This window comes from Camponotus floridanus, unplaced genomic scaffold (assembly GCF_003227725.1).
Source record: "Camponotus floridanus strain SB8 unplaced genomic scaffold, Cflo_v7.5 scaffold138, whole genome shotgun sequence".
NCBI classification, from domain to species: domain Eukaryota; kingdom Metazoa; phylum Arthropoda; class Insecta; order Hymenoptera; family Formicidae; genus Camponotus; species Camponotus floridanus.
Window position 1 is genome coordinate 311,507 of NW_020229257.1, and position 19,216 is coordinate 330,722.

The 19,216-nt window shown below is 35.0% G+C and overlaps 2 protein-coding genes across 3 annotated transcripts; one reads left to right on the forward strand and one right to left on the reverse strand.

Annotated features, from left to right (window-relative positions):
- Positions 1 to 62: 62 nt before the first annotated feature.
- Positions 63 to 17,942, forward strand: LOC105248119 (protein big brother). Of its 2 annotated transcripts, XM_025406262.1 has the most exons (4): positions 63 to 329; positions 2,014 to 2,086; positions 9,765 to 9,956; positions 16,501 to 17,942. In XM_025406262.1, the coding sequence occupies exons 2-4, from the start codon at positions 2,042 to 2,044 to the stop codon at positions 16,912 to 16,914; spliced, it is 651 nt and encodes a 216-aa protein (XP_025262047.1). In that variant the 5' UTR covers positions 63 to 329; positions 2,014 to 2,041; the 3' UTR covers positions 16,915 to 17,942. The 2 variants fall into 2 exon arrangements, with proteins under 2 accessions (XP_025262047.1, XP_011251030.1); XM_011252728.3 differs by lacking the exons at positions 63 to 329; positions 2,014 to 2,086 and adding an exon at positions 7,393 to 7,866.
- LOC105248118 lies at positions 3,293 to 4,749 on the reverse strand. The gene is made up of 3 exons (XM_011252727.3): positions 4,622 to 4,749; positions 4,011 to 4,147; positions 3,293 to 3,614 (listed from the first exon to the last, which is right to left on the reverse strand). Exons 2-3 carry the CDS (start codon positions 4,086 to 4,088, stop codon positions 3,387 to 3,389), a joined length of 306 nt encoding a protein of 101 aa, XP_011251029.1. The 5' UTR covers positions 4,089 to 4,147; positions 4,622 to 4,749; the 3' UTR covers positions 3,293 to 3,386.
- Positions 17,943 to 19,216: the final 1,274 nt, after the last annotated feature.

Genomic DNA, 19,216 nt, shown 5'->3' on the forward strand with positions numbered 1-19,216 from the left:
TCGATTTGGCGGCTGCGGGACGAGTGAGAGAGGAGAACACGAGTCCGATAACCTATTGCTCGGAGTGCCGGCGATAAAACGCGCCGACCACGTGATCGATTCGAGTCTTGCCGGCGCAGTCACGTGACCGGGTGATTCCGCGTCTCGCCGCGACGGCGCGCGACGCGGGTCACGTGACGGGGTGATTCCGCGTCTCTCCGCGGCGGCGCGCGACGCGGTCACGTGATGGGAAAATTCGTATTTGCCGCCGTTCAGTTTTCGTCGCGATTTTTACCGGTGAAAGTGCGAGAGTGTCGCGGAATAAAGAAGTGGAAAAATATTGGATACAGGTACGCTTATTACGTTTATTCTTGTCCATAAATAAGTAATATCAACGTCATTATTACTGTTGAACGTTATTCGCTGTATTTTGTCACGTATTCGCGATTAAATCACGATTCTCGCATCGGACGAGGTAGATCGGTTAAGCAGCCATATTTAGAAAGAGACAAACGATAAAGATATTTGGATTTATCCGTTGTTATGTATATTAAACCGGAAAATTAGCAATTATGAGATTTTTTCGTGATAATAGCTTACACTTTTTCGTATCGTTGGAATAAATTCCATATTTAGATAAGAGGTGTCTGCGAAATCGCTAACGCGCAATAATGGAATTCAATCGTTTATCTCTTTCTAATAAATATGGCTGTTTAATCGATCCTTTGCAATTGGCTTGTTTAAGAATTTTTTTTTACTTATTATTAATATTTATTAGCTAAATATATAATTAATACGAATATTTCGAGATAATTTATCATTTTATCATTGTATAATAATTATTTCTATGATATTTTCATGATGTAACAATCTTTACGGGATTTTAGGAATTTTAAAGGAATCCGTTAATTTTTTTGCCGCCCATTTTTACTGCTAGGACCATCTCGCGACAAAAATGTATAACACTCGCATTTATCTCTTTTATTTAGTCGATATTTTTATCGCCAGATGGCCTTAGTTGGTTATGTAATGATTTATACAAGATGTCTCAAATATCAAGTGTCTCTTCAATTATTCATACACATACAGTTTTTCCAAGAAAGTTAAATTTTTTAAAAATATTTCACTTTATTAACACATACTAAACATAAATTCGTAGATAATCATTTTGATGTAGTTTAAATTATAAATAGGAGAAATTATAAAATTATATAAAAAATCTATTTTAAATAAATATTAACCGAAAAAAATATAATTGTTAAAATTAAGCTGTGAAATTATGTCTCATATTATGGAGTAGAATTTTAATTTCTTCACTTTGATTTCGATTCTCAATTTACACTAATATTCTCAATCTTTAATCTCTCAAATCGAAACCTTCCAAATCGAAATCTGTAAAGCCATATCCTTTTTCCTGAATTTTTTTAAGCAATTCGTTTGCTTGATTTTTTTCTTCATCGTTAACAAAAATCTTATCGATCTTTTTTAAGTTGGGAAGCATCATCAGAACAATATGCCTGTATTTTCTTTCCTCTTGTTCTTTGATTTTTTGTAAAAAAGGATTTTCTAAAATAATAAGCGTTTCCAGATTTGACAGACAGCTTAGCTTCGCCAACTCTGAAATGTTCGAGATTTTGTTATCGCGCAGATTTATGTACTTTAAATTGAGACATGTGGCAGAGAAACCGTCTAGATTCGCGAGCTGGTTACTTCGCAAGTGTAACTTCTGTAAGCTTGGGAGATATTGAAAATTTTCAATCTTTTTGATCTGATTCTTAGCCAGAAAAAGCTGTCGCAGATTTTCACAATAGATTCCTTTAAGAAGTAAATATAAGTATTCGTTGAATTTCTAATCATTTAGAATTTGAAATTTTTTTCATTCTATTGAATTTTTAACTTTAGGGATAAATTTGCACGTTTTTCAAATTTTGTATCCATTTTACCTGCTATAGTAGTTATTGCATTGTCCCGTAATTCCAAGCTTGTTAACTTTGGAAGTTGAAGATTGACAATACTAATAAGATTGTTCTTTAGTTCCAGATGTTCAAGTGAAGGATGAGAAATGACAGACGTACTAACAACCTGTGTCAACCTGTTGTGGTTCAAAGTGAGTCTCTGCATTTTCGAAATCATCTTATTATAGTAAGTAAATCTGTCGCTTCATAAGATAGTCGGTAATGTTTACGAAAATGACGATTTTTACGTCATCTGTAAAATCACCTGCAAACATTTCATCGGCTTTAATTCCGCTGTAATCAAACGATTTCGATCCGCTAGCAACTCGACTAGATTCATCCTTTCGAGCACTCGCAATGCCTCTGATGTCAGTCTGTTTCCCGATAAATTTACATTTCGAATATAATAGAATTGCGATATCACACTTATATTCGTCAAATTTTTGTTCGAGACGTCCATTTCCCAATAAGAGATGTTTGATTGTGAATTGAATTCCTCCAAAAGACGCAAACAATTTTCGGCTTCATTGCGTGTCAGGACGAGTGGTTCATTATTTTCCTCTTCCATTTGTTTGCTTCAGAGAGATAGCTAAGAACGTATGTATGCGAATTCATCTTATTTATTTATTCGATATCATACGTAAACTAGTGTTTACGCTATTGCATAACTAATATCAAAGACTACGTGTGAACTGTGTGGTAAAAGATTAATTAGTAATTATTTTAAATTATTACAAAATTTATAGCTCACTTCTGATATTTTTTATAAATAAAACTTTATGCAATAGTTATAAACTTATGTAAAGTTAATTTGCAATAATATATTAATAGAAGATACTTATATTTTTTACCGTTGTTTAGCAAAAAAATTAGTAGCAAAATCTAACCTTTTGTGACAATTCGATGACATAGATCGGTATGTATCGATTTCACTTCCAACATGATGCATGATTGTGCGCAACGAATATCAATTTAATTTTTAATTTATGGCTTGGATTAATTTAATAAATTTGTTATGATATAGATAATAAAATTAAATCGATTAAATAAAACAATTATTCGATACATAAGACGGGAATATTATATTTAAAAAAGATTGTAAATATTGTATAATTTACGCTTAAAAATACATCATAGGAAAAGAAATCGAATTATTAATACAATTTTTTTTGCAAGTCGATTATGTTCCATCTTGAAATTTTAAAAAAGGCAAAAGTACAATCTTAGAAATGTTCCGAAAAAATTTATTAGAATTTTATGCATTAGATAAACACATGTACTTCCTTTAGAAAAAGTCTAATATATATCAAAGATTAATTAAAGTCGAATAAATAATTGCATTTACATTACGCAATTTTTCCATTACAAATAAAATACAAACACATACATAAAGCACAAATGTTGTGATCGAAAAAATTATAAAGATATTTCTCGTCGATGTCTCGTTTCTTTTTAACGAGTCCTCACGCATCTGGATTCCTGCCACTGAACCCGTTGAGTATCTTCCGCGATCTGTCGTTTCCGGTGCATGATTTCGCGAAGTTTTTTCAATAGAATAAAATTGTCCCTGAGAATACGAGTCTGACGTTCGCGTTCCAATTGCAATCTTTTTGCGTTGAACGAAACGTGAGGTCTGCCCTCCGGAGGTTTCACATCTACAGTCGGTCTGGCTGACTTTACCTACAAAAATAATAATATATGCATATTACTGTAAAATCTAACGACGTTTTAAAAGGTGACAAATGTGTGATTAGTTTAGAAAAAAAATAATATTTAAATAATATTCATACATATATATTATATATGTGAATTAAGTATATAATTATTTAAAAAAATTTTTTATCTGATATATAATGAATATAGAATAAAATTATGTATTATTAATCATGTTTAGCTATCGTCAAATATTTAATTACTCTGCAATTGTTTTTAGTTATTCCCGCGGCAACATTTGAGCTTTTATCGAATTGTTGAAGCTTCCGAGAGTGCAATGAAGGAGACATTGACCGATAACATATTGAGCAGATTCCATTAAGGAAAGAAAGATTTAAATTTATTATTCACACGAATACTCACTCTAGAACGATGACGCTCATACGCTCTACGTCGCCAGGAAGGCTCATCCTCGCATAGTGTCTTTCCTCGGCTCGACATCCTGCATATTTAATCGCGCGAGGATGTTTACAATGTATAGCGCTAGTTTCCAAGTTTCTCTGGCAACGGAAACATCGTGATGCTTTACGATATCGATCTTCGTCGCATTTCGACGCGCGAGAAACACGCGAATTTTATTGAGAGTCGAGGAATATTATTAATCCAATTAATAATTTCCGAGTAATTATAATCGTTTTTTTGGAGTTATACAATTAAAACATTTTTCATTTTTTATTTAAGTAATAAATAACGTATCTTATGTAAGTAAATTTTGATGGTGCAAAAATATACATATGTCAAATATGATAAAATTGAGATTACGTAATTTAAATTTAATTTTTATCAATATCATATTATCTATATTTGTGATTACAAAATTTCAACACATGTTTAATTAGAGTTACTTAATCGAGATCGCAATATTCCACAGATTTGACGTCACAAAATCCCAGAACAGATTTCTTTGAGTGAGATTATAAATTTGAGAATTAAAGATTTTTTTATATTATTAATACACATACATAGATACATACATATGTTTATGTAGAAATGAGAAGAAGGTGAAAAGCTAATCTGTCGATAGTAATCGAAACGATAGGTAAACGGATCTACATCGAGTCATGTTCTTCTTTATTCTGCTTGCTCGAGCAACATTTTATGCAACTACGTGTCATACGCGTCCGTGTGCATCACGCGTGTATTTTCTCCCTTCGTGTCGGGAGGTTGCGATTGGCGAAACCGCTGGACCAATAATGCACGATGGGAGGCGGAGATTTGCTCTTCCCGTTCGAGACACGCGCGTGAAATTCCTTTCACCACGTTTTATATTCATGCGAGTGACACGCGAAAAACGATGCGTACGATTTCGAAAGAGATTGAAACAATTTTAAAAAATTTAAAATGAAAAAATCTAAAAATTTTAAAAATTAGTTTTTTATAAAGCGTATTAAATCTTTTCAGAGATTAAAAAGTTTAATTCTAAGTGTGATCTCGGTCGAAAGAGAAAATAAGATTTTATAAGAAACGGAAAAGAGAAAGTATAAGAGAGAATAGCGGTATTGCGGAAAACAGCAATAAAACACAAAGCATCTATAAAACTAAAGTTTATCTTTTTTTGAATTGTGGCATGTAAAATATCATAAAAGGAGAAGAAAAAAGGTCTCTACTGTTACTACTGAGGAAGTTTATCCTACCTGCGGAAGTTCATAGTATTTTTTCAGACTTGACCACATGTATTCTATTTAAGAAATATTTCACGCTTTTATTGCTTAAAAGCTGGAAATGCATCCCTCTAATGAAAAAGAATTGCTTAAAATCAATACACATCCAAATAGTAATTTATTCTTTGCGATTATAAATTATTCAGCTTTTCGGTTTACGTGTGATGTTGCGTATTTCTACTTGAACTATGTTGTAAAAAAATGTAGAAAATCTGTAGATAAATAATAGTCCGCATATAAATGAATAAAACAAATAAAATAATTAATATTATAAATTAATAAAATTTAGCGAACGAAAGTTAGATAGTAAACGATAATTTAAATCTTATCCGTTTGTCTTATCATTACCTTTTATTTTTAAAATAAACGAACGTACTTGTGTTCAAACTTTTAAAAATTAAAATTTATTGAAAACGCAAAGCAATAAAGGCAAAGAGCCTAGACATAGGTGGAAGTGTGTGAAAGAAATTTTAACTAATTATAAATAATCTGTCACAATGATATACTAAAATTTTTCGTTAAAATTTAAATATCAGCTTTTAAAGAAAAAGTGAAAAAAAATTATGCGTTAATTTTGTTCAGGAGTATATTTAATTGGCAGTATTTGTAATATGCGAAAAATTGTAAATAACTGTACAGGAGTATATTTAATTGGCAGTATGTGTAATATGCGAAAAATTGTAAATAACTGTATATTTCTAATACAATTTATAATTTGTTAAAAAATTCTTTCACACAATTCTACCTGTCTTTAGAGCTCTGCCTTTATTGCTTTTTTTTATTTATATCATATGAGCCTTTCATTGCACTTTCTTATTAATTTAAAATTTTTTAGTTATGAAAAAAGAATGAAGATTTATAGATGCCTCGATTTATGCTCGAATGTATCGAATGTGCGCGGGAAATGAACGGAACAGCAGGGTTAACGGTGAAATTGGAGAACTGGAGTAATATTGTCAACGTCGGCGGCTGAGAGCGAGATAAAAAGGGAGAGGAAAAAAGGATACATAGATATTTCCATGGATCGTGCGCTCGCCGGAGGGTCGTTGATCTTAATCGCGCGCGGATCTTTGACAATGAGCCTCTCAAATGGATGAGCCCCGCCACTTTCTCTCTCTCGAGAGACGATGGAGATCTCTTACCTCGAGGGGATACTCAGCGTTACACTACCTAAGTAGACATTCGGTTGCCGAATTGGGCATCCCCCTTTGCCCCATCCTTCGTTCGACACATATCTCTAGGGTCAGCCAATCCCTGTACTTTTATGCAGGCGTGCATCATCGACACAATGCAGAAGAGAAAACATTTTATGGGTGTTTTTCATGAAAGGAAAAAAATTTCATGTCTAAATTCTTCGGCTATTAGATTCGATTCTCTTTTTGTAGAAATATCCAGAGATGTCGACAGTTTCTAAAAATAATCTTTTATAAAGTAATATGCTTTCAAAAATGTGAATATGAAGGTTCCAGAATTCTCTCTTAATTCTCGGATAATTTACATTTAATTGTTAGATTAATTAAAGAATGTGTTTAAGATTGTGTCTAGAATTCTAGATTAAAGATTATTTTATGATAAACAATGTGTGAACAACTTGTAAGTGAGAATTCTCCGACTCTCATAAAACGGAGTATTTTCAAAAATTGTATAATATCATATTTTATTATCGATATATATATATATATATATATATATATATATATATAATCTCATGTATCATTCGATTTTATTCCGCGTTTAAAAGAAAATAAGGCACGCTTCGAGGCGCTTTGAAAATAAACATCCCGTCGAATCCAGGAGCGACCAACGTTCTCCCGTCACCATTTATAAAATCATGAGACCAGATTGCTGGGCAAGCTTTCACCCTCTTGGCGTCGACACGTTCGGGGTGCGCGAGCTCGCCCCGTTCCGGGTGTACGATAGCTCTGGAGGGCTGAATCGAGAATCGGGCTGGCTGGCTAGATGGATAAACGGTCGAGAGATGCCCATGATTCCAACGGTGGGAGAGCGAGAGAATCGAGGGGCGGTCTCGGGGCGTGTCGGATTCCCGGGTACGAGCGAGACCCAACACGAGGGGCCTTCCGTTTCCCGGCACTTCAGTCTCTATCGAGACAGTGCAACGTGTGGATCGTTGTCGTGAGTGTCGGAGTGTCTTTCCTCGCAGATATCTAGGATCGTAGCATCGTGGAGCGAGCGAGAGCAAGTTCAAAAAGGTCCTCGTATCTCGTCTACTCGAGCGACTATTTTCACCCTTGATTATTTTCTCGCGAGGAACCAGCGCGACTAGCACAGTGGTAGTTGGGACCAACCGAGGTCGTCGCGTCCGCGAAGCGAAGGAGAAAGAGATATCGTCCAGGAGGCACAGTTAACTCGCGACAACGAGGATGATGCACGCAATGAGCGAGCATGCCGGTGTCGGCGTGCTACCCTTCGACGGGATGGGTCTGTACGAACAGCCGCGGCCGCCCCGGCTCGTTTTCAAGATGCCGCGTGTCGTACCTGATCAGAAGACCAAATTCGAGAGCGATGAGCTTTTTAGGAGATTGAGCCGCGAGAGCGAGGTGAGTCAGAGAAGGGGAAAAAATTTGCCAACATAAAAAAACGCAAGATAAAGCGTTGAAAATAATCAATTGGATTGCGAAAGAAATATATTAAAATCGACGAAAATTTATTTTCAAGAATTCACCAACATTCCGTTGTTTTTTTCCTTTATTCGCTTTTTAACATCAGAATCGTGGAAATATTTTTAAATAAAAGAGGATATTTGTGCAGTTGAAACAGTGCGCAAAATATATTATTAAATACATTGAGAATTGTCTGATCAAAATATTTCTAAGAAGAAATGAAAATATGAAAATATAATAGGTAAATACGCAGAAATCATTGAGCTCACGATATTCCTAAGAAGAATTATACAAGGAAACGGAAAGATTTAAATGTCACATATTTCCTTATGTAAAGAATTGATATTTTTCCTCGTGCGTACGTTTATAATTAAATCTGCTGGGTTGTGTAATACGAAGAATATTCTTGTGACTTTGCATTGCATAAAAACGTTGCATTATGTTAGCCATGTACTTTCAATTTTTAAAAACGAAAAAATAATATATATATTATATAAAATTATATGTATATATATTATACATTTAATCGCGAAAGTACTAAAGTAAAGAAGCAAATACTGCATGAAATTCACCGTGTATAATTAATAATTTGATCTTTCACGCTTTACCAAGAGGGAAAGCGATTTCATATAAAGGCTAGCACATGATACTATTAGATTTTGTTTCAATGTCCAGGTTAGATAAAAAGACGATAAAAAAACATGATAAAAAATATGTGAAATTACATAAAGTGAAAAATTACTACATTAATAAATATTAATAAATATGCAAATATTATACTTCCATTATTTATTATACATTTTATTAGGAACATTATATTTCTATTATTTATGCAATTTTATACTTATTCTTATATTGTCATATAATTTTGTAATATATGTATATTTTTTAAAAGAATCTGTTTCTCGTGACAATTTTATGTGATAGCCTCCAGATTTATAGGATATATTATTTCAGAGATTAACTAGAATAATAATCACAGATAATCTGTTATTTTTTCAAATTTCAAATAATATTTATTACTCTTGTGTTAATACTTAGGTTGCAATTACATTGTTTATTCTAGGAATGATAATTATTTCATCGTTAAAATGAGTATTAAATTTTTGCTTTTCATTATTGTGAAAAATATCTTTCGATTTATATGACACAATGTGAGAAATTTCAAAACGACGGTAAAAGTCTCTGATGTCTGTCGACCTGGAATATCATGCCATAGGAATGTTGTCTTTTCTTCGAATTTCTTTAGCCTTTGAATCACGTTGAGTAATGATTGCCGACAATAATGAGCGACGAATTAATATTCTGCGAGTTCTTTTGATAATTTTATTCTCTGAGTCAGACGGTCTAGAATTTTGGAGAAACTTGTAAAATGATACTCGAGAATCGATATATTATTTCTAGATAATAAGATAATTGGATTATCAAGCTTACGAGATGGAAATTTAACCATAAAATGATTACCAAAAATGATTTTAAAAAATGTTTTTAATAATTATGAGAAAATTATTATTTAAAAGTAATGCAATTTGATCATTTTGATAAATCTTTGTTTCGATTTTGTATGCTCCAATATTTAAAAGGATACAATATTTGAAGAACTTTAATTAAATATAAAATTATATATAAATTAAATGTAAATGAAGAATATAAAGAATTGAAAAAGTAAATAAAGAATTTTAAAATTCAAATTAAATTAATTTTCTTTGACATTATCTTGCTTGATAAATACTGTCCCCTTGTCTTTGACATTATCTTGCTTGATAAATACTGTCCCCTTGCCTTTGAAAAATCTTTATACTAATAAGAATATTTTTGCTTTCTCTCTTTTGCAGGTGAGATATACGGGTTACAGAGATCGACCACAAGAAGAACGACAAGTACGTTTCCAAAATGGCTGTCGGGAAGGCCATACGGAGATCGCGTTTGCGGCGACGGGTACCAATCTTCAGCTTGTTTTTGGAAACGCATCCGGGAACTACGCCGTTGATCCCTGCGACTGTGATTTCGACAAGGAACATGGCAAGGTAAGTCAGTACCATTCTTTTGTAAGATTATCACAATTCTCGACCGTATCATCATCGCAAATGATTCTCATCATTCGCATTCGCCGTTAGAAATGACACTCGCACATTCGCAAAATTGAATATTACAAAAATTTATATAAGAATAAATTAATTAATTCATACGAAATTTTTAACAAAGTTAGAAGAAATAAAATTTATCGTAGAAATTAAAAAGAATCTTTCTCTTAGAAATACGTGAATAAAATATAAAAGAAAAATCTTCTCTAGAATGACATTATTCTTTACGAGATTCTCCACTGAGAATTGAATTATTTTTCGCACAGATTTATTGTAGAATCGCGTGAGAGATATTGCGTAAAGAAGATGTACAAAAGAATAGAGTTTCACTTTTCGACAAAGTGAGACTTTGACCGCGTGAGTCGGAAATCTTTCGGAGCGGCGGTGCTTTTCGGTTTTCGACGAAGGCGATTGTGCGGTCATAATTGGGTCGTACAAGCGGGTAAATTAGGGGCCGTTAGGCACGAATCTGGTCCCTAACAACGTTTACCTTACGCGCGCGCGTCCGTAATTTAGTATCCGCCGACCGACTGGCACTTCTCGGACAATGGCGCCAACGTGTCACCCTCGCATCCGGTCCCCGGCAATCTCAGGCCCAACTTCTCCGCGGGGGTCCGTTCTCGTTTAAGCGAGAAGGCCCAATTTACCTCCGTGTTACGTCGAAAAACGGAAATAAGAGATCGAAACAGAGAAAAATGTATACTTTATTCAAGTAAATATTAATTGTTTTAAGTATATCATAAGTTTGTATATCCGCAAATATATCATAAATTCACCACAAGCATTAAATTTAATTGAATGTATTCTGAATTTTAGTAAGTGCAGTATATTTTAGTCAAGAATATTAAAAAACAAAAATTCGGTTTGCTTATTACATAGAATGGGCGTAAAGTAAATTTGATTTTTCTTTGAACTTTATAATATTTTTGAAGACAAAATAAATTCTTCTTTTGAGCACATGATACTGAGATTTTCTAAAACTTGTGATGAGTATGTTTTAAGACTACTATCAAGAATATATTCTTTGTTGAAGAAAACTATTTTTACTTAAAAAAAAAACTGAGTAATCGCTTTTCTTGACAATAGAATGACATTTTTCTCTGTGCGGTTTATAGAGAAAAATCGAAAATTCCTGCTTTGGGAAAATAAATTTACTATTTTTTAAAAGTGTCATTTTTCTAAGTTGAGCGATTAAAGTCATAGTGTTTTCTTTTTAAATCGTCGACTTTATACACTGATAGCACGGTCGACGCCTCTCGGTGCCATCGCGATCAATAGTAGCGTCGTTGCGACGCCATTTTGCAAAATGCGCGCGCTGATCTTTTCGCGAACGTTCTCCATCGTTATGTATTATTTAATTGCTCTCCTAATTTTTACACATTTCACATTTTACTTTATATAAAAAACCAGAATAAATCTATTTGTTATTTTACACTACAAATTATACTTTTTATACAAACTATTGTAACATATAGCATGTAACATCTCGTTTTAGAGAGATAAATTATATATAATTATATATTATGTGGTAACGAATTTTATAAAAATATCGCGATATTTTTTTGGAAAAGCAAAATGAATTTTACGTTTCCGGTTCGAACATCCTCCGAGATAGAATATCCTTTTACGTTATTCTGTCAAGCCATAAACATCAAGAAAGTAAAAGCCATGTTACTATTAGTGGATAACAGTGGCAATTAGCGCTCTCGAAATCCGTCAAACGCAACCCGCCACCAGATGCTTCGAAACCGCTCCGCTAGTCACCCGGTATACGTATAATGGCTCGTAAATCTCTGACTCTTGCAAAGGTCGAACGCAAATCCTAGTATCCTACGAATCGCAGTCTTTTCCGGATTTTCGAGACCCTATTTCGCTCTCGTGCAAACTTTTTTTTATAAATCATTCATAAGTGAAGCCTTTTCTTGAAAATATTTTTCCTCATATTTAGATTTTCAGATATGTTTAAAAATATCTGTACAAGATGAATCCAACATTTAAATATTTTTATACTTCCACTGAAAAGAAATATTAAAATTGAAATCATATTATTTTAATATTACATCATCAATTGTATTTAAAAAATCCTAACATCGATTATCACGATTAGGATATTTATTCTTGGCATTCACAGCTTCTTTCATATCTCCTTCGAGCCTATTTCACGTCTTCTTTTACAAAAAAAAAAGACGGAAACGATTCATTAGGTTCTGGATGCGGTGCGTGGCGCGTTGTTTACAGGACAACCCGCGGCCTCCTTTTTGTTTTAATCGACAATGAGCGAAGGAATAAAGAGCGGCGCGCGACCACACGTGTCCTTGTTCATTGTGCGTGTCAATGTACCTCGTAGCGCGACGTAATAATTAAGGGAGAGATCCGCGATCGAGATAAAACGCGCGTGCGGCGCACGATAATGACGGAGCCTTTTAACCCTTCGATCAAGCAGTTGATTCGCTGATAAAACGAAGCTATTGATGCGAAGATTGAAAAAGAATATTCCAAAATATTAGCTTCGATCGCTCTAGTTAATTGTAGAATAGTTTCGCAAAAAATAATTTCGGACAACCCAAGATTTCGTAGAAAGTTTAAAGTCGATCTATAAAAATATTGTCTAAAGAAGGAGAGAGAAATTTGGAAAATTACTGGAAATACTAATATTTCTTTCGTACGATTACGCATCCTAAAATTAATAAAAATCGCAGTGAACCCTTCTTCGCCCAAGTGCTCCCTTAAAAAAATCATAAAATTTATAGTTTGGAAACTGGGTCGATGCGACGACTCGCATCCTGCTCGTAAAAATGAAACGTACGTAGAACTGGACCCCGAGCGAGAGACAAGGGACGCGACCCGCCATGCTGACCCCTCGCTCGTCCTTTCTGCCAGGATATCGTTGACGAATGTTCCGGGGACCAGCATTCACGAGGCTCCGGGTGTAGTGGACCGGGCGCAAAAAGGCGCCGGCGGCGACGCCCACTGAGAAATAAAAGGGCCGGCGAGAAATAGCCGGTCGTTTGTTTCAGGACACTCGGCAGTCCTTCGTTCGCCCTTGCCGCCGATTTTTCACCCCTTTCCTCCACCGGTGCGTCGCGCTAGTTTCCATTTTTTTCCTCGCTCGCTTTTTTCCGGCTCGCTAATGCAAATTAGAAAGGGTTGCGACGCGCGCGCGCGCTTAAATATCGTCGACTATTATGCAACGATAATGGTCGTCACGCCCGTAAGCAGAAGCTGAAGCCGAAGGAGCGGAGAAAAACAAATGTTTCCTACTGTTCTTTCCTCGTGAGAACGAGGAAGGCGACCGGCGATGACTAATGATATGTCGTTTACTCCTCCTCTCTTCGTCGATCCTCGCCGCGTCTAGTTTTTGCGACTTGTCTCTCGCTCGGAATATATATGTCTCGACGATTCGTTCCGCGATGTCGGATGCAAACGAGAGTATCATCGCGAGTAAGAACGTTTGCATTGTTTCAATCCCAAAGAATATAAGTATATTCCTTGTCAATATATAAATATACAAGAAATGTACAAGAATAAATATACAAGAAATATTTATAAGAAATTAATATCTCATACATATCATGGATATTTGTCTAAAATTTTTTATTACAAATTAGATTTCAATTGCTTAAAAAAATAAAATATAAAATAAAATACAAGATAAATAAAAAACCCGAAGTATTTTCCCGCTCTGCGCATTTCGTATTTATCTTGATATGCATTCCGCGTAATATTTAATATTTCCGCCTCGCCTTACCTGGAAACTGGCATTAATATACATCAGATTGCGCGAAAGCAAAACTTTCCGCCTCGAGAGAAAACTGCGTCTCGCACTTGTGCGTCGGGATAACGCGCCTTTAAATGAAATTTCAGAGAAATGCAAGAAAATTATCTCGTTACAACGGTACGCGAAAAAAAGTGAAGAATTTTTTTTTTCGGAAGGTAAAGACCAGAAGCTCTCGAGCCCTTTGAGATCAAAGGCCGCATGCGATTCGATTATCGAAAACGTTTAAGACCCCGGAGCACCCCGCGTGTCGCACCCCGTGGCTTGATTATTAGTGCATAAAAATGCGCCCCGCGGTGCATTGTCGGCGACGCAGCTGTAAGAATGAAACGACATGTAACGTCGATTCACCTCTCTGTCGGCGAGGCCGTTTGTTCGTCCACGTGAATCTCACACCGAACTAATTGCGTTATAAATGAAGCCGTGTCCTTGAATGCTAACAAGATTTATCATCTTAATGACTTTAAGAATAACAAACACAATAATGCAGTGGCAAAATAAAAAGGTTTTAATTTTTCGAAATTTCAATCTACGTAACTTTCAGATAAAAAAAATTGAAATTATTTTATAAATTATATCTCATATAACGTATCGTTTATCATACTGCTGTTTAAATTATGTGTTACATTTTCTATTGATTTTAAAGATTAAATTATATTGATTTTGTATATACATTTTTCTATAGCTATGAGAAATGAAAATGTTACATACAAAATAATCGCGCAACATTTTAAGTCATTTTATTAATTGTGTGTCACCATTCATTACGTCAGGATCACAAATACAACTTTGACTGGTTTTCCCCGAGCGTTCTTGATCTTGTAATAATATCTGGGCTCCGGCGAGACCACCGGAAGTCGGGTCGTTTGCCAGAAAATAAAATAGCACTGTGTTGCGCTGTCGGCGCAGAACCCAGTAATCGTTTTTCGAGAGCCATTCATTTAGATTTTCTTTGGAAAATCCCGCGTGGCAATCTTAATTAGTAGTCATAAATAATCAAAGTAATAATATAATTTTACATCACGTGGAGAAAATTTTAGGAAGACAGGACGAAGATAATTTTTCTAAAATTCTTTTACATGTATAATTAAAGTTTTGCTTCCTTTTCTTTTTTTATAGGAACCAATTTAATTATTATATACTTATGTGAATAATTTAATTATTCCAAAATTCTTCATATGTTTTAAGAAAAAAGAAAATTAATATGACCCACCATATGTTAAAAACATTTCTGCAATAAATGCAGCTTTAAAATATTTCACGTTCGATTGACTGATTAGAACAATTTTCTAATTCGCACGAGTTGAAACACTCGAGATAATAACGCTCACAACTAGATTTTATAGCCAGGATTGTACACGAATACTATAAAGAATTCTGCTTGTAATTGATTTCTTACACGAATAAGACGCAGCCTCGCCTCTCTCAACCCTCTCGTCTCTCCTTTCATCTCGAGACGAAGAGACCGCGAAGTTTCGTACCTTCCAATCTGCGTAATCGCTCTCCGGAAATAAGAAGCGCTCGCCGTTGTTGAACACGAGAAAAGGGGAGTTGGGGGAACAAGAGAACAGGGCACATGATTGAAACTTGCGGGTAGTGGCCCGTAATGGAGCCCTCCTACAACCCACGCCGATGGATTTTAAAAAAGAAACATCATAAAAGATTATTGTAAGCAAGCCGGTATCGGCCTCGAAGAGGGAATCGACGAGCTTCGTCATTTTCTAGCGCATAATTTTTGAGGAATAAATGTGTGAGTTGAGTCATTAATATCGTTCGAATACGATTAGCAATCAAAATATTTCAATTGATTGTTTTGATTAATTTATATTAAAAATAGAGCGTAATAAACGCTATTGCAAAAGTGAATTTGCTAATCGAAAAAGAGAAATTACCTGAAAATTTAAATGAAATTAGAAAATACAATTCTTCTTTATCAAAATTTTGAACTCTTTTGGCTTCGAAATACAACCTGAATTTTAGTAATATGAAAAAGAAGGAAATAGTATTTTTAAATCTCATACTACAAGACTCATACTACTATAGTTTTTATACATTATTACGAAAAACATTTTTCTGTTTTATTTATTTACGAGTTTATTTAGATACAAGAAGTCTTTTTATTTGCAATAAAAGTAGAAAGGATTATCCTAAAATTCGAAAGGATTATCCTAAACTGCCTTCATCTTAATGTTGCAAAATATTTGAATCTCACATCCGTTTCTTCATAATAATGAATCCTACATCCAACATCAAGTCCAACGAATGCACAACATGAAACCTTTCTCATCTCAAGATCACACATCCAGAATCTATCCTTCGTCGAAATCTCGTCAAGCCAGAAGTACTCTCCATCTTGAAACCATCCAAGACCATCCCAAGAAGCAGAAATCTTTCTATTTGCAATAAAAATCGGAATCCGAAAGGATTATCCTAAATTGCCATTCATTTTAATATTGCAAAATATTTGAATCTCACATCCGTTCCTCCGTCATAATGAATCCTACATCCAACATCAAGCTCAATGAATGAATGCACAACATGAAACCTTTCTCATCTCAAGACACATCCAGAATCTATCCTTCGTCGAAACCTCAAGCCAGAAGTATTCTCCATCCTAAGACCATCCAAGAAGCATTCCAATCATCCATGGAGATCCAGATCGACGTGAACGCATCAGCATTGACATAAGATTCCCTGAATGCGGTGTTTCAGGTACACCTGCGCTCGCATCTCATCATGAATGGTGTATGCGTGAGATGGCGCGGTTGGATCGATCTGGACCGACTCGACGGCGTCGGGTGCCTCGAATACGACGAGGAGCGCGCCGCCGAGGAGGACGCGCTGCTACGGGATCAGCTGGAGCGTTACAACCAGCGGCTGCGCGATTTCGAGGAGAAGCAGCGTGCCTATCGAAGCGGCGCGGCTTCGGCCGCGCAACCGCCGCATCTCAACCATCACTATCACCACGATACGCATCACGCGGCGAGTCATCACCATCATCATCACGGCCACCACAGCCGACACGTGGGTGGCGCGGGCGCGACCGGCGCTACCGCCACCGGCATCGAGCCCCACCTGCCGCATCGCCAGGATCCCGAGATGGAGGTGCGACTGCGGGCCTACTGAGGCTCGCGTAGATCCGACTGCCCCCGATGACGGACGAGAGAGCTCATTCTTGGTTTTGGATCGATAATGTTAAACGCGAAAACAGGGTAATCGTATCTTCCCTGTTCTTTCGCATTCTTGGAGGAGAATGGCAAATGTGTAAGTGTATTCGTTTGCCTGTTCTGCGACGTGAACGATCGAACGTCGCGAGCTCCCGTCCGATCTGTCACGCATGCTTTGACATTGTAATGCAACGAGTATAATATATGTTATCGACAACGAATTGCAAAAAATTGCGCGCGGAAAATGCGTTTTTGCCGTATGTTCATCGTGGAATGCAACCTTGCTTTCGTTTTCTTACGCGTAACAAATCAATTATCCTAGATTTGGAGGAATGCGAACTTCACGCATTAGACCCTGTTGGATTTGGAGGAATACGAACTTCACGCATTAGACCCTGTTGGATTTGGAGGAATGCGAACTTCACGCATTAGAGAAGTTCCTATTTCTCTTATAACGAGATTTAGTGCGCATTGTACTTAAAGGCCGTCGATGATGTTCTCGTACAACAGTCTGGTTAAATGAATGTCAATCATATTTGGGCGAATTCAAAATTGTCTGTAAATATATAAATATATTATATTTAATATATTATATTATATTTAATATATTATAGTTTATATAAATGAAATAATTCTTTTTAAACGATTCCTTCTTTAATATAATTGATCATTCATCGTAGGCTTGTTTAAATTCTGTCAATTCTTCGATATATTTCTCGCGCGATAAATTTCAAAAATGGAAGTAATTTATTTTCAAGGATTTTGCATGCATCATTTTGCAATGGCGATATAAATAGCGCTCATCTCTGATGTATCAACTGACCGCTCGAAGGTCGCAGCGCTCGTATAAGCATATTTTATATAAGTATATCCTGCGATCCAACATACGATTCGTCATGTATTGGAACGGGCGCCGATCATTTTGAAACGATTATAGCATTAAGGGGATCTCGTAAGCCACTTTAATGCTTACGTTTTGTCGTAGAACAGCAATATCGTTCGTGAAGAGACCTATCAACTATAAATGTCGCAGAACAGGCAGCTTTGCGTGTATCAGGAAATGCGGCTGTTTGGTATCTCTTTAAAGAAAGCACTTTACATAATATACTCAATGTTTTTTAAGCTATATTTTCAAACACTTTTTATAGAAGAAATATAAAACGATCAATAATTTATCTTTAAATATATTAAATTTTTTTTATTTTCTTGGACTTTCTTAGTTTTTTTTATTTTTTATATAATAATTAGATTTGTAATATTGAGATTCTCTCATAAAATATAGTTTTAAAAGCATGCAACTTTTTTTAAAAAATATCCAATCTATTTTTACTTAATTTCAATTTTGTTTTCCGACTTAATATTTTGTTAATCATTATTGAGATTATCATAGCTTCAAAGGGCACTTACTGACTTGAACAGATAAATCCATGATTGCAAACAAGAATATCTACTTTTTATATTTTACAATGATAATCGTAATTCTATCTTTTTTCATCTTCTATCGTGACAAGACACGAAGATCGTCGCATCTCCTTTCGCTCGCGTAAGAGCGATATTCGCGAAAATACGTCTGATCGCAAAGAAAAGACACAACGACTGTGATGACGATTGCGTCATCGAGCGATGGCTTGCCGTTGACGAAATGTATGAATCACGATGATTCCCGGCTAACAATGAGTCAGAATGCGGATCGTTGCGTCTGCTTACGTTTTACCTTTAAGTTGAATACGTGATCGTCGTAAGAAAAAAATCGGAGAAATTTTTTGTTATTATTGTACATATTTGTAAAGAGTTTATAGATTAAAGATATCATTTTTTGCGTCGGATTCTCTCCGCTTGTTTCGCCCTCCTTCCCCTGCGCTTACATAGATACGTGTAACTGTATAAAGAGAGTATATTAAGATATTGAATGATATGTACTTTTTTCAGACATGTCTAACTCGCTGCGGATATTATTTTATCGGATATATTTGGATTTCATCGTATTAAATTATACGAAGTAATCGTCATTATTTTAATTGTTCCATTCTAGGAATTTGTGATGTGTATTATAATACGAATAATATCAAAATTTTTAAGCAAGAGTTTATCATTTTTAATCTATTCCCATATCTTTTATATTTCTATATATGCAGAAACATTAAATAAATATTTATGCAGAGATATTAAATATTTCTACGTCGTATTAAAAATGTTAAATAAATATTTCTGTGCAGAAATGAGAAATGATATATGATCGAGAAATTTTTACGGTAAAATTC